Below are 13,770 nucleotides of genomic sequence, written 5' to 3'. Positions count from 1 at the left end.
ACGTGCCGGAAGTGGAGTTTGAAAAGTAGCTAAAATAGTAACTCGTGCCGTTTGTTATTTGAGGTTACTGAGCCAATAAATAGAGAATAACTAACTGTTCACATGTCTTCTCAAAATTCCTAGCAACGAATCAAGAATATTTATCAAGCATGTTTGAGAAAAAGAATGTTTTGTGAGATGTGGTAACGGGGATCCATGATTGCGTTACCATAACGTGTTGATTATTCATTTCCGGTGATCTAATCTCGTTCCAGGGTCTTCTCGGTTGTGATGGCGAATTTGGCTTCAAAATATTGAATACAGTGTAGTCTGTTCAGTTCAAACTCTTTTTTCTTTTCGTCTTTCAACTGGATTGTGGAAAATCAGGAGCCCATGACCCTCAGGCTCCTGTAAAAAATTCCAATAAGGTATCTGCTTGCTCTCGTTTGCTACTCGGATTTAATTAGGCTTATCTTGAAATTCCACGAACCGGAGAGGGGATACGAAAGAGTAGACATATCTGTGCTTGTCTGAATCGCTTGCAAATTAGCATAAATGACAACTTAGCATTTAGCGACCATTTATTACCGAATATTAGCAACTTCACTGGGAAAATCGCGGGCTCATTCTGGGAACTGTTTATGGTTCCCAGTCCCTTCTTGCACCATGTTGTGCAACTAGCCCCTGATAGTTTAACGGTGGTCACCCCGTATATGTTTCCGCGCTGCGCACGTTTCTCTCTCTTTTGGTCTTTACATTCGAAGGCAAAACCATGCCGGTTAGTAGTGAAAACTTTTCCCTTCATTGCACCTTTCCTAAGGGACGTCAGACATTCAGATTACATCAAAATTTGCTTTACTGTGTCATCGTCCAGTACCTGAGATAAAACAACGATATAACGTTGTGTTCACGCGAGTGAATGGTGTTAAAGTTCTTGCCTTAGAAAACACTTTCGTTTTCGATCTTAGGCCAAGTCTTGACCTTTCGTGGAAAACTCTGGAGCGTTCCTATTTTCTTATACAAACATTCAACTTGGTCCATTGTAATGGACGTTTTGGTAAAGCGGTCTGCGAAAAATTGAATCCAGACAGATTTTTTGGGTCGAAGTCAAGATTTACAATTACTTGTAGTAGTTGAACTTAAGCTTAACTTCCCTCATTTGTTGAAGTTCTGCTTTCTGTGCAAGGCATCGAATACTTTGATAATGGTTAAAATCCTGCATTTAAAGAGTAGATGGCAACACTGGCTCGACAACTAGCTTAAATGAGTAGTTATACACACTGCAGCGTCTTGCTAGTTGGAATGATTATAAGCAACTTTGTGGCTTTTTAGGTTCAGTTGGTGGCTTGTGCACATTAATTTGTTAGTAGTTGAAAATGTGGATTTCTTAGTCTGTTATGAATAAACAAGTTAACTTAAAAAAAAATTACACAGGTAAACAAGTGTTGATAATTTAGAAGCCAATTATGCATGGATGGTTAGAGGGTAAAATTATCCTGACCATGTTTGGAAGTACGTAATCATCCAGGAATATTGTTTTGTGTAATCGTAATGAATTATTTTCTGGACATTTAGTAACTCAGTTTGTAATTTACTGAATGCAGTTGTTCAAAGATCTTTTGCATCCCTCTGTGGAAGAAGAAAAACGGAAGCACAAACTCAAGCGTCTTGTGCAAAGTCCAAACAGCTACTTCATGGATGTCAAATGTCCAGGTAAAGGCATATTCTAATATGATTGAGTGGTCAGATGGTAGTATGTGATTCTGGTTGTCTGGAGTTCAAATCCTATGCTGCTGTACATCAGTTATAGCATTATGTCAGTACATAACAGATAAAAATGATAACATAACTGATAGAACAATGGGCCTGCAAATCTGTTAGGCCTAGTTCGTACTAGCAACATAACGACATAAACATGATTTAAAAAGGATGTTATGTTGTTATGTTTTCAGTGTGAACATCCTGACATAATGAGGCGATAGAAACTTAACAGCACAACATTACGACATAAGGAAAAAACTGATTGTTCTGTTTGTCTATATGGTTTATTTTTGGGCTTTCTGGAAAACAATGCCAAGAATTGAACATACTTTGATAACTGCAGAAGCATGTTACAGCAGAACCACACAATCTCAAATTCGGTTATCTTGAACTCCCTGTCATCTTGCACTCAAATCACATTCCTGCAGATATACTTTTTCAGTCACGTACTATCAGCTATCTTGAACCCCCAACATCTGAAACTATTTTTTGTTTCCCTTTGGAGTTTGAGATATTGGGGTTTAACTATACATTACATTGTTTGTGTGTTCCATGTTGCTGACTCTTTTTTTGAGTAATAAGTGTCCCTTTTCCAATTAATGCCACCTGAAAGTTATCAGAGATCTGTCATGGTAGCTGAATTAATCCCCTTTCTGAGATAATTTTGGTCCACTGTCTAATGCAAAATCCAGATATGAATATCAATGTTTATGTGAGCTCTTCTTCATGACTACGAACAGGAGAGATTTGCTGACTTGCGTATTAAAGTACAGAGTGAATGTGCAATGTTGATTTTGTTTTTTTATGAAATGATTAATATAAACCTTTCAACAACAACATCAACAAAAACAATGCTAACACAGGGAGACAGACCAAACTATAGGAGCAGTGGATATTCAGAGGAATTGAATGTTCAAAATGTTAGTTACTTCATGCTATTTTCAAGTTGTTCAGAGACTTTTCAAATAAGAAGGAACATTATGCTAAAAGAAAGAAGCCATATAGGATATAGTTTGTTTCGCGGTGTTTGTTCTGACTCGTGTTTTGCAGAGGTTTTGGCTAGCGGCGTATCTAGTATTATAAGTATGTATGCTACTAGCTCACTTGAAAAATCGTGAAAAACGTTTGGAAGAAGGTTCTTATGCTACAAGTGAGTAAATCGTAATACATGTAAACGGTAAACATTGTTCACTGTGAGAAGTTCTGAAAGGTTTAGTAGAGGGACAGCACTATTGGTTTGTTCACCGAAAGTTCTTGCAAAAAATACTAATCTAATGGCATGGTTTTTTGTATATAGGTCTTGTAAGTGTTCCCCCGAGCTAAAATGGCATATGATATATAAGGATATATAAGGCTATAGTAAATTTGTTTTAATTGAGAAAGTGTTAGGGGTAGTATCTTAATTTTGTTTCTTAACTTTGGTATTACTTCTTAGTAAATGTGAACAAATTACATGAAAATTGCCATTGTAAAATGATGTAGTTGTAAATGATGTGCACTGTCAACTTGTTGGTAAATGTTAATCAACTTTGCAGGTTGCTACAAGATCACAACTGTGTTCAGCCATGCTCAGACAGTTGTTCTGTGTGTGTCCTGTTCCATGGTGCTGTGCCAACCCACAGGAGGGCGGGCGAGACTAACAGAAGGTGCGGACTGAACTAGTACCTTGGACATGTTTAGCTTTCATCAAAACTAACACAAGTGTTCATGTTTGTAATAGTAGTAGATTATCATAGTTGCATTTTTACATTAAACAGTTTACCGTAACCCTTTCACCATCAGTGGCTGGTTTCAAATAGGAAATGTTCAGTCCCACCAATGACCAGAAAACCATCCAAACTAAACAAGCTCTTTTCCTTTGGGAAAAACTGGACACTATTTTCAGTACCTAGAAAACAAATTTATGTGCTTGAAAACAGTGATGGTCAGTTTTCATGAACTGAAGGATGAAGAGAGCATATTAAAATGAAGAATAAAACTTCCTGCATGATTTTTTTTTTTTGCCCGTTTTGGCAACAACTGAATATGAAATCAGTTTTCAAGATCAAATTTAGCTGTGAATTCTAAGAGTTACTGAGTAAAACCCAAATACTGTGAACACTAGTGGGAGGTGCACTGGCCTCGTGGTTAGTGCGCTCATCTCCAGATTGAGCGGTCCGGGTTCGAGCCCTGGCCGGGGACTTTGTGTTGTGTTCTTGGGCAAGACACTTAACTCTCACAGTGCCTCTCTCCACTCAGGTGTGCAAATGCAGTGTTTCAGCCAGAAAATTTTTCTTGAGGGCCAAAGTGGCCCCTGAAGACCTTTTTTAGGGGCCAATTTTTTAGGAAAGGGGCCAATAAATTGAAAGCTACAGAAGGAAAAATGTGTCAGGGTACCAAGGAAAATAACGCAGTTTATTAGGATCTAGGATAAAATTTAATAGTAAGCGCTTTTTGAAGTGTTTCTACTCAATAAATTTCTTTTGAATCAGATACTAGTATGATCCATGCATTACAAGAGAGCAGTCCTTAGGCATACATGACATAGTCAATGATCAAGGGTTTGCAATGCATTGTAGGGCGATTTCAAACTTGAAAGTTTTCCGAGTGAGGTAATCAATATGGCAGAGCAAAAGGATGGACTCACTTCTTTTCTTATGGTGAATGTTTTGGAAGCAAAGATCTTTCAATATGATTGTCTACAAGGACATAATGTGTGACAAAATAACCAGATTGATTGTCAACACAGAGAAATATAGTCGCCATTATGGTGACTAAACCAGAATTTTTGCCAAATTTTGGTCACCAAGGATGAAATGTTAGTTACATTGGTGGCCGTATCAGTCACAATTTCAAGCCCTGGGATGGCTTTTAAAATACTATGCCTGGTTAAGCCTGTAGTCTTGTAAAAGGAAAGGGCCAAATAGGCCCTTTGTACGATCCAGTCACATGGTACAAAATCACACATGCTGGAGTGCAAGTTGCACAGCGGGACTTTCTAAACAATGCCACTGGTACCAGTCCACCTGGACCTGCCTTTGTTTTGGAAGTCCCACTGCGCAACTTTCTCACCAGCATGTGTGATTTTGTACCATGTGACCGGATTGTACAAAGGGCCTATTGGCCCTTTCTTCGTTTTTCTGGGGGCCATCTCTGATTGCAACGCGGGATTCCCGCAATGGCGCGCTCTGGTGGAAACACTGCAAATGGGTATTGCCAAATTTAATGCTGGGGGTAACCCTGTGATAGACTAGTATCGCATCCTGGGGGGAGTAGAAATACTCCTACTTGCTTCATGCTTTATTGTGTGGCGAGGGAAAGCCAATCAGAAGCAAGTTAACAAAAATTGCAAGCTGTAACAGTAATTAGCTTTGTGGCTAGCAGGTTTTCTTGTGGTTTGATCTCCCATCCAATTGGTCATTGCACAATTTAAATGTCAAAGACAAATTTAAGTGTTCACAGTTTTGTATTAAAAGGAAATATATTGACAACTGTTTGATTGATAACTGGTGAAGATGTGTACAATGTTTCAACCAACCGCACAGGCGAATGGGCACCTTTGGACGATACTCATTTAAACAATATATGGCTTTTCCAAAACAGAATACCTGGATCCTTATATCATTTGACCTTAACTTCGTTTTGACAAGGCATACGTCAGAGAAGGTAGCCTACAAGTGTGGCCTTGACAGCCTTTTAGGATGTTTTCTCCTTGATACATTTGCCTGAATCATCAGCATTTTGCCTGAAACTTTTAAAAAAATTTCCAAAACTAGGGGCTAGCTGCCCCCCCCCCCCCCCCTCACTGCCTGTACGCCAATGACCAACCATGAACCATTAACAACAAGAATTTCACTTGCTTGTCTCACTGAAAAGGTACAACACTGAAATCAAAATTCTTGCTAGTGCTGGGTTGGCTTATTCTGTCTTGGAATTATGGCACAGTTGTGGCAATGTTGTGCCCCTCTTCACCCAGGTGTAGAATTGGGTTCCAGCAAAAACATAGGGAAATGTGACAACCTCCTTTATGTTCAGGGTAATCTTGACTAGCAACATTTTAACTCTTGTTTATGGATGTTTCTTTTTCTTTTTCTTTCTCTCTAGGTTGCTCCTTCAGGAGGAAACAAAATTAAATCCCTCTTTAAAGAATGTCACACAATTTAAGCAAAAATGACTTTAAATCAACACTGATTGCTGTGTTAATTTTTTTTTATTTGTGTAATAAGCAGATGGAAATTATCTTGTTGGAGCTTGGTATTTTCAGAAGTAATGTAGGTGTTAAGACCAAAGGAACTGTTTGTTGGTAGACTTTTAAGCAGAGAGAAGAGCATAGAAAGGTTTTTTGTGTATTTACTGGTAAAAACAGTGGTGTCGTTACTCAGACATACATCCAAGTATGATCTTGCCACTGACATTGCCTCTGTAAATAATAAAGTCAGTGTTGATTTATTCTGGTGTCTGTGTAGTCTGTTTGTTATCAATTTGATCCATAATTTGTTTAATTTGTTCTTTGATTTGTTATACGAAGAACAATGGATATGGGAAATGCCTACTCCTGAGTATGAGGCTTGCACCCTGATAAATATTAGAGTATTTTTAGCCTAGGCCTTTTTCCAGTCATTAAGAGTCATGAAGGACTAAAGTGGAAAGTAGAAACTATTTATTGATTGGCTAATCAAATGGTGACAAGTGAAAATAAGAATGAATTCCTGTCTGTTTTGTTGAAATAAAAATAGTAATTTAAGCAAAGCACAATTGAAGTTTTTTACTTTCAAAGTGGTAGTACTTTTATTATTCATTCCAAAACTTCTTGAATCAGATATTTACAGTGTACATTACCTGTCCTGGGATCAAATATGTCTGGCCAAGACTAAATGTTGGTACAAATATTTGAAGCCAAATGAAGGCACTATTGTTATCGTCCTCTTTTGATTGTCTTCTGAGAAATTTTTAAATGCTGAAAACAATTGAAACAACTAATGTGTTCTCTGATTTCATTAAGTCACTCTGGTATCCTATCTTAGTGAATGGGCGTCATCATATGTGACTGCCTCACGTGGAATGTGGCGATAGTTGCATTCTTAGCGTTCATTAGCATGATTAGTGTGCTTTCCTAACACCTGATATTTGCCTTAGCACAGCATTTTAGTAAAAACTAGTAACATTAAAATTTCTGTATTTCATTGTTATGTTTTTCCTTACAACGTTTCTTCAAGGCGGATCGCTCCTCATTGCTTATTGACTTGCTGTGTTCTTCCCTCTGGTGTATGCTTTCCTTGATGTATATCCGCCATAGACGGTGTTACACTTCCTGCATTTGATTTCATAGTCTGAAACATCGCTTTCAGTAAGACCCGGCTCCTGCCGGAGCTCCGGCGGGTACTCTCGCGAATCGCCAGCTGTTTTCCTGCATTAACGTGCTTATGGAGTCAAATAAAAAGGAACTATTAATTCACCCTATTAAATGGTTAGTTATTTTTGGAAAGCTAATAAAAATGTTTAAAAAAAAACCAACCAAATAGTTAATTTATACACTACCCTGTGATTTTACTGCTTTAAAAGCCACAAGTAGTCGATTTTCATTTGCGTATTAAACGTAACATTGCCGTAAACATCATCGTCACTAAAGGTCACACTCCAGCGCAGATTACATGACGTACCTTGTGTTTTAAGAAGCAGGCCTCGTTTTCATGCATCGACAGTTCCACAACGAAGCGGCAGCAGTCCATGCTGTCGTTTCTGTCTGCTTCTAGTTCTACTTCAAAAAGCTCACGGACGCAATCGGGTAAGGCTTTAATCTGGTGTAAGAAGTTAACATCAAGCCAAGTCTTGTATATCACGAATGACTGGCTTTTAAAAGGTCTTGACTTCAGTATGTAACTTCTCAGTAGTATATACACACTTGAAAATAATATTGCATTGAATAATAAAATTGCATTGAACTCTGCAGTAGAATACTTTTTTCTGATAAAAATAATGAATGCTTGGGTGTTAATATTTTGCCTCAATTCACCGGAAATCATGTTTCCGAGCTTCCCGATTTCAAAAATTTTCGGGGGGGGCGGAGACATGCCCCCATACCTCCCTAGAGGACAGGGGCCTTTGGCCCCTTTTATCAGCTCCGGCAGGTGCTAACAAAAGGGAGACACCTACTTTAAATCTTACTGAAAGCACTGCAGTCTGAAAGCTTTGTCTATCGCACCTTTACACTTATTCTCGTTCTTTTAATTGTTCCAAGCAAGTACTGGTACATGCAAGGAATTTTGTTAGGTCTGCGAAGGGAGATCGGTCAAGCTCTGCAAGTATAGCCTCCTACGCAGATGTTCTTGGCTCATTACACAATCTTCTCGGGGAGATTTCGGAAGATTTCATTCGTCGCTAAAAGTTCTGTCTTTCCCTCACTTTTTTTCAGTCATTTTAGTCTTCAGATATTCGTTTAAGCCTTCCTTGGCTTGGACTCCTCCTTTACAGCAGGTTGGGTCTAGGCCGCCGAAGGCCAAACCTGTAGTCTTGGCTTGCTAAAATAAACCAAACCCTGCACTGTGATTGACTACCCGGACGGGCAACATAGAAGCCAATCGAAGAATAGAGATTTTTCTCAGTCCAACCCCCTGCGTCCAGTTCTCTCGCGATTCTATCCGCGTGTTCGCATTCCACGATCGAATAAAATTAAGAGAATTCTTAATCGGCTAAGCTTGTTCGATCAAGACGGCTGGATATTGGCCCAGTTATTTCTTTGCGTGTTTATGGACTTCGACTCCGTCTCGCTTCATAAACACGCAAAGAAAAGAACCAGGCTAATATCCAGCCATCTTGACCTCACGCTTGGTCAGTAGCCCACATATATAGATGCCATACCTTCCATACAGACTGTGCTGCCATTTGATATACCTACTCTAGACACACTGCATCCTTTTTCTACACTAACTTTTAGCTCGAGTTACCGAAATTACATGTGTTAGGTGCTTAACAGGCATTTGACCAACAGTCAATAAACGGAAATTAACATCCAAAGGGAGTTTGTGAAGCGTTAGTTCTTCGTCAGTAGTTTGCAGCTCGAAACGTCAGCTCACTTGCTACGGCAGTTAACTTCAAGCCCGTTAATAAGCAGATAACTGTTTCACCAGCCCACAGGTTCTTTACAAAGTAATAGCTTTAGCCGTTAGGCATCAAGATATTATATTCGAAATACCTAAATGGCAGTTTTCCTTACCCTTTTCTATACTTCAGTTCATGAAATCCCTTCCCTTTTACATATCTCTAGTCTGAGAGAAGATACCCTCAGGGTTGCCCCCGACCCTTAGGATAACCTGTCCCCCAAAACCCCAACGGAATTGTTGCTCTCAGCAGCGCAGGCTGACTTTACTATTGTCTGCTTTTAGTGTGAATTATACAGAGCGAATTGGAATCTACTTTACCCCGTTATCAGGTTTGGTAAACCCGCTCGCCCTTTTTTACATAGTCCAGTACTCACTTTGAGGCAAATGGTTTGGCACTTTCTTCCTTCCTTTCGTTTTTCCGGGCGTGTTCTCTCAGTCTTTCTTTTTCTGCGGTTCTGCTTGCCTTTCATTTGCAAAAAGTTTCTTTTTAACGGTATCCTGAGATGTCAATTATTTTTCTCGATTTTGAGAGAAAAAAACTGTAGGTTTTTTGCGCATCCCCGGCCAAATTTATTCTATCATGAATCATATTAGGATAGGAATACTTGGTGAGTCATGTTACTCCTTTATTAGTTTGATATTTGGATACCAATTATCATCCTTTGTATGAGAAGTGATGAGTCAGTGCAAAGGGTCCCCCATGGCCGGGGTTGGTCTTAAATGGGCAAATGGGTTAGGACTCACCTCCTTTTAAGGAGCTCCGTGTAGCCAATGTTGTCCATTGCCCGATCTCGCGTGACATCTTCGAGTGACTCAGCAAACAAGCTGCAGATTTGATGAACAAACTTCACTGTAATCGTTCATGATGGTCTTTGAGGCTACTAATCAGATCTTACTCCTGTTTGTGGCTGTGTTTCTCCCGTTGACAGGCAAGTCTAACTTAAGTGTATGTCTGGTTCTTCATCAATACACTGTATTGATGTCACTCAGTACTGAGTCAGTAGATTCGAGCTTAAGACATTATTACATCACAGTCACTCCAATTTAGACGCTGAAACCAACACATCAGCAGAAAATATGCTGGATAATACAAATGGACTACTTGCACGGCAAACAAGGACAGAAAAGCACAAGTCGCCCCCTAACTACAGCGATAATCTCGAAATGTAGCTAGTTTTCTGAACATTGTGGAGAGCAAGAGTGTCGAAACCACAGTCATTACGTTGGTCAATATAAGCACTGAGCCCCAGGATGTTCATTTCCTGAGGCTACAGAGTTAACTGCAGCTACCATTTAAGGACATTAAGCCGTGAGATCATTTCACTGACAGTTTGATTTACTAGCTAAAAGTGTCTGTGTGTTTTTGACGGATGGAAGCGTTTTCCTAAAGTCAAACAAAACAAAGACAAACATTCTTAGTCATTGTATGACACATAATAAATTATAATACTAATTGGGTTGTGCACGAGCTCTGATTAGCCAAAAAGCTATGTTTTACAAGATTACATAACATAACAACGGTATTTTGTTGTTTCCTATGTCGTAAAGCATGTAAAGAAGCCAGAACCATATGTTATACTGCCGCTTAAAACTCCGGAAATTTGATGAGGACTGTAGAAAACACTGAACCTTGACTCTGTTTTTCTAGATTTCTCTAGATCTTTTGTTATCAAAATTTGTCAGAGAGCGGTGTTTATTGCCAGCATAATACATTTTTTCAGGCTTCGTTATTTCTTTATTAAGGAAATGGCCGGATGGAGGAAAACTCACCTTTCGACTATGCTGGTGAATGCCTTTTTTGGCATTTTCACTGATTAACCCTATATCGTGCCGATGGAAAACGTTCGGTGTAAACCAGTGAAGCATCAGTAAACATTGTTAGATTTAAATGACGTCAAGTGACATCGTTGTCATGGCAACACCAAAAGTGGTCAAAGATGCGGTATTGAAGTGTGGTGTCACCCTCAGTTTCCTTAGTAACCAAACGTAGTAGAATATAATTAAGGGGTTAATCGGGCGAGTAATTTGAAATTATGGACATGCACGATTACGCTCTGCAACTCTTGAGGTTTAATTTCTAATTAATCGTTTATCTAACAAGTCGAGGTCAAGCTAAGAAGTCTAAAGAACCTCTTTGGAACGACAAATTTGGTTTATGTCTCATCAGTTTTACAAACAGCAATCAAAAGGAATTGATGAGTCACGCAACTGACGCGCAAATAGATTAGGTGTCCAATTATGTAAGGTATCCGAAAGTTGTACCGGCCAGAATCGGGAATTTTGTTAAAGATATGATTAAAAATACAGTAAGGTATCAAATAAATAAGATGACCTGATTTGCTTAGTTGTAAAACGTGCACAAAGCACTACGAAAAATTTGTTGTGTTGCCACGACAGAAGTTTTAAAAGGAAGTTAAACTTGTCTATGGGCTAAATTTGATTTCATTAATACTCCAGCCGTTGCGCGAATGTGAATCATGAACCGCCCTTTTCTCCGGATAAACACGTCTGTTAAATTTGGCTACATTTTAAAAGCTTTAGTCATTGACTCAAAGATGCAGCCTCCTGATTCCTAGAAACAAGCAAGTCCCTTGGCACCACTATTCGGCTTTTCATTTAGACTATGTGTATGTTTATTCTTCTTGTGTTTCTCTCTTGTTTCAGTCAGCGGATTAAGATGTTACCAATGCCTGAGCTCTTCATCAATGGCAGATTGCAGCAAGACCAGCACGAAACTAACATGTCCAGAAGTAGCTAACAGCTGTGCCAAAATCTCTACTGAAGTGATGTCAGACTACTTCTCGTTTAAAAGCTATTCCTACGGCTGCGCAACCAAGAAGATGTGCGACGATGCCACAGAAGAGCTGAAAGTGTGCGAGCAGATGAAACAGGCAGGCTACAAAGCTGAGTGTAGCATCGCTTGTTGTCAAGGCGATCTTTGTAGTACACTTGTCTCTTTAAGTGTCACGTCGGTGCCAAGCCTCTTGCTGTTACTTCCTTGCGTTATTTTCACTCTAATGAGAGTACTTTAAAGCTTACTTTGTCACGCTAAGCTAAAGGCGCCATAAATCACGTGATGTACATGTTTAGTCCACTGCTCCCAATAAGGAGAAATCTCCTGAACTGCCAAGAATTTTTGTGTAACTGTTGTCAGCAAATAAAGAACGCGTCGTTATGTGCTTACTGCTGTTGCTTGCTGACGAACTTCTAAGATCTAGTTCTTGTAGTTACCCTTTGTGTGCATTTGTTTAGACTACTTAGATTCGTACCCAGTTCGAACTCAACTAATTTTCCTTGGATATAACTATATAACTTTCTACAGTCATTTACTATCGGCTGTTTTTAAAATGCACACTGTTTCGAATCAGGTTTGTTTCTCTTGGCCTAAAATCAACCCCGCTTATTTCGAGCTCCACGGTTAAGATGAAAACTTTAAAATTGACCTTTCACTGTCGCACTCTTGTCTGTACAGTCAGTACTGTCTGTGCTCTACTGAACTATCTCCGTCCTCAGGATACCCCTGCGGCTCTTGGCCAATAAGGCCCAGTACAGACGCCGAACTTTTCGTGAGCCGAACCTAATACGTTGAATTAAGTACATGAGAAGTTCGGCGTCTAAATCAGTTAAGAACGGCTATTTAAATTTGGAACGGCTCAGCCGTTCTTCCCGCCTAGCTCAGCCGGGAATTTCGGCTTTGGAACGGCTTTGATTCAGACGTCAAACTTTTCATGTGCCGAACCTAATGCATACAGGTGTGCATACACCTTCCCTGAAAACCGCTGATGTTTCGATGTGTTTTGGTTCAAACTAAATTAAGTTCGGTGAATTAAGTTCAACATCTGAATCAACAGGCGTACTTTTGATAATTTGGGTCGGTCCAAATTCGAATTAAGTTCGGCTCATGAAAAGTTCGGCGTCTTTTTTAAGCATGGTACTGGCCATGCGGTTGAATGTTTAAATGTTTAGGCTGGCCTTGTCCAGCCACATTTATTCTTTTGCTTTTCGAGACACCAATCTTGACATAGGCTCGATTACCAGCCGCTGTTCGGGAAAAGAGCCCGCGCTCTTCCCTCGAACTCAGACTCTTCTCGCGGAGGAACGTAGACCGGACTCGAGAAAGCGGCGGAACTCGAGCCTAATCTTGACACTTTGTCTCCTTGCACCCCGAAACACGTGATGTGGCGACGCGTGTTTCGGGGCGCAAGTATGGAACTTGATATAGTACACGGGTCATTTTGCAATTTATGTGCGTTGGTAGCCTGCGTAGCAAGCGTTTCCGTGGGGTTTGGGAGTAAAGAAAGACCGAGCAACGGGAATTTCGGTGTTTTGCCCGCGCGAAAAATGGGGCGAGGGCCAAAAAACGAAAGAGGGGGGTGGGGGAATTCGAATTCGGAATTCGGAATTCGGAAGGCTGCCGGCCGGTTGCCGTGGCGCAGTGGTAATGGGTATCGCTTGCATGCCAGTGACCTGGGTTCGATTCCTCGTGGGGTCGCCTGTCAGAAAGTTCTTTTTACGTTGTTTTACTTTTTTTAAAAAAAATTAAGTCTCAAGGCCGGACACAGAGTATTTTAAAAAACCTGTCCGGCTGCCGGACATGTAGCCACAGCGAAAAGCAGAATGTCAGACAAACTACTTACCGAAATAATTGGTCGAACGGATGGCGAACAAATCCTGAGCGTTACTCTGAATCAAATAAACAACACTCGAATTCATTCCAGAAAACAACTCGGGTCTTGTTCAGCTTTAACAATTGTGTGATTCAATCACAACAAATCCAAGATGTATACGCCTCAAAAAGCAGAATGGTAGGCAAATTACTTAAGTACTTTCCAAAATAATCGCCCAACGAGGGAAAAGAAATTGATTTTAACACCTGTTATACTGGAAGTGTAACAAGTATGATTTTTAAAAATACAAAAAAATTAAGTGTTTAGCGTTTTGTTCACTCACT

At 39.9% G+C, this 13,770-nt stretch overlaps 3 protein-coding genes across 3 annotated transcripts; 2 read left to right on the top strand and 1 right to left on the bottom strand.

Annotated features, from left to right (window-relative positions):
• The first annotated feature begins 670 nt into the window (after positions 1-670).
• On the top strand, positions 671-6,168 carry LOC145479763 (small ribosomal subunit protein eS27). Its single transcript, XM_081458209.1, has 4 exons — positions 671-757; positions 1,584-1,692; positions 3,276-3,386; positions 5,824-6,168. The coding sequence occupies exons 1-4, from the start codon at positions 752-754 to the stop codon at positions 5,850-5,852; spliced, it is 255 nt and encodes an 84-aa protein (XP_081314335.1). The 5' UTR covers positions 671-751; the 3' UTR covers positions 5,853-6,168.
• Positions 6,169-6,298: 130 nt separating this feature from the next.
• LOC145479762 (uncharacterized) lies at positions 6,299-7,955 on the bottom strand. Its single transcript, XM_081458208.1, has 2 exons — positions 7,380-7,955; positions 6,299-7,139 (listed from the first exon to the last, which is right to left on the bottom strand). Exons 1-2 carry the CDS (start codon positions 7,788-7,790, stop codon positions 6,948-6,950), a joined length of 603 nt encoding a protein of 200 aa, XP_081314334.1. The 5' UTR covers positions 7,791-7,955; the 3' UTR covers positions 6,299-6,947.
• A 1,416-nt stretch (positions 7,956-9,371) lies between these two features.
• Positions 9,372-12,206, top strand: LOC145470169 (uncharacterized). The gene is made up of 2 exons (XM_081454002.1): positions 9,372-9,748; positions 11,484-12,206. The coding sequence occupies exons 1-2, from the start codon at positions 9,682-9,684 to the stop codon at positions 11,849-11,851; spliced, it is 435 nt and encodes a 144-aa protein (XP_081310128.1). The 5' UTR covers positions 9,372-9,681; the 3' UTR covers positions 11,852-12,206.
• Positions 12,207-13,770: the final 1,564 nt, after the last annotated feature.

Source organism: Orbicella franksi, chromosome 2 (assembly GCF_964199315.1).
Source record: "Orbicella franksi chromosome 2, jaOrbFran1.1, whole genome shotgun sequence".
Taxonomy (NCBI): Eukaryota; Metazoa; Cnidaria; class Anthozoa; order Scleractinia; family Merulinidae; genus Orbicella; species Orbicella franksi.
Note: the sequence above shows the minus strand (reverse complement) of the source record. Positions and strands in the feature narration are given on the sequence as shown.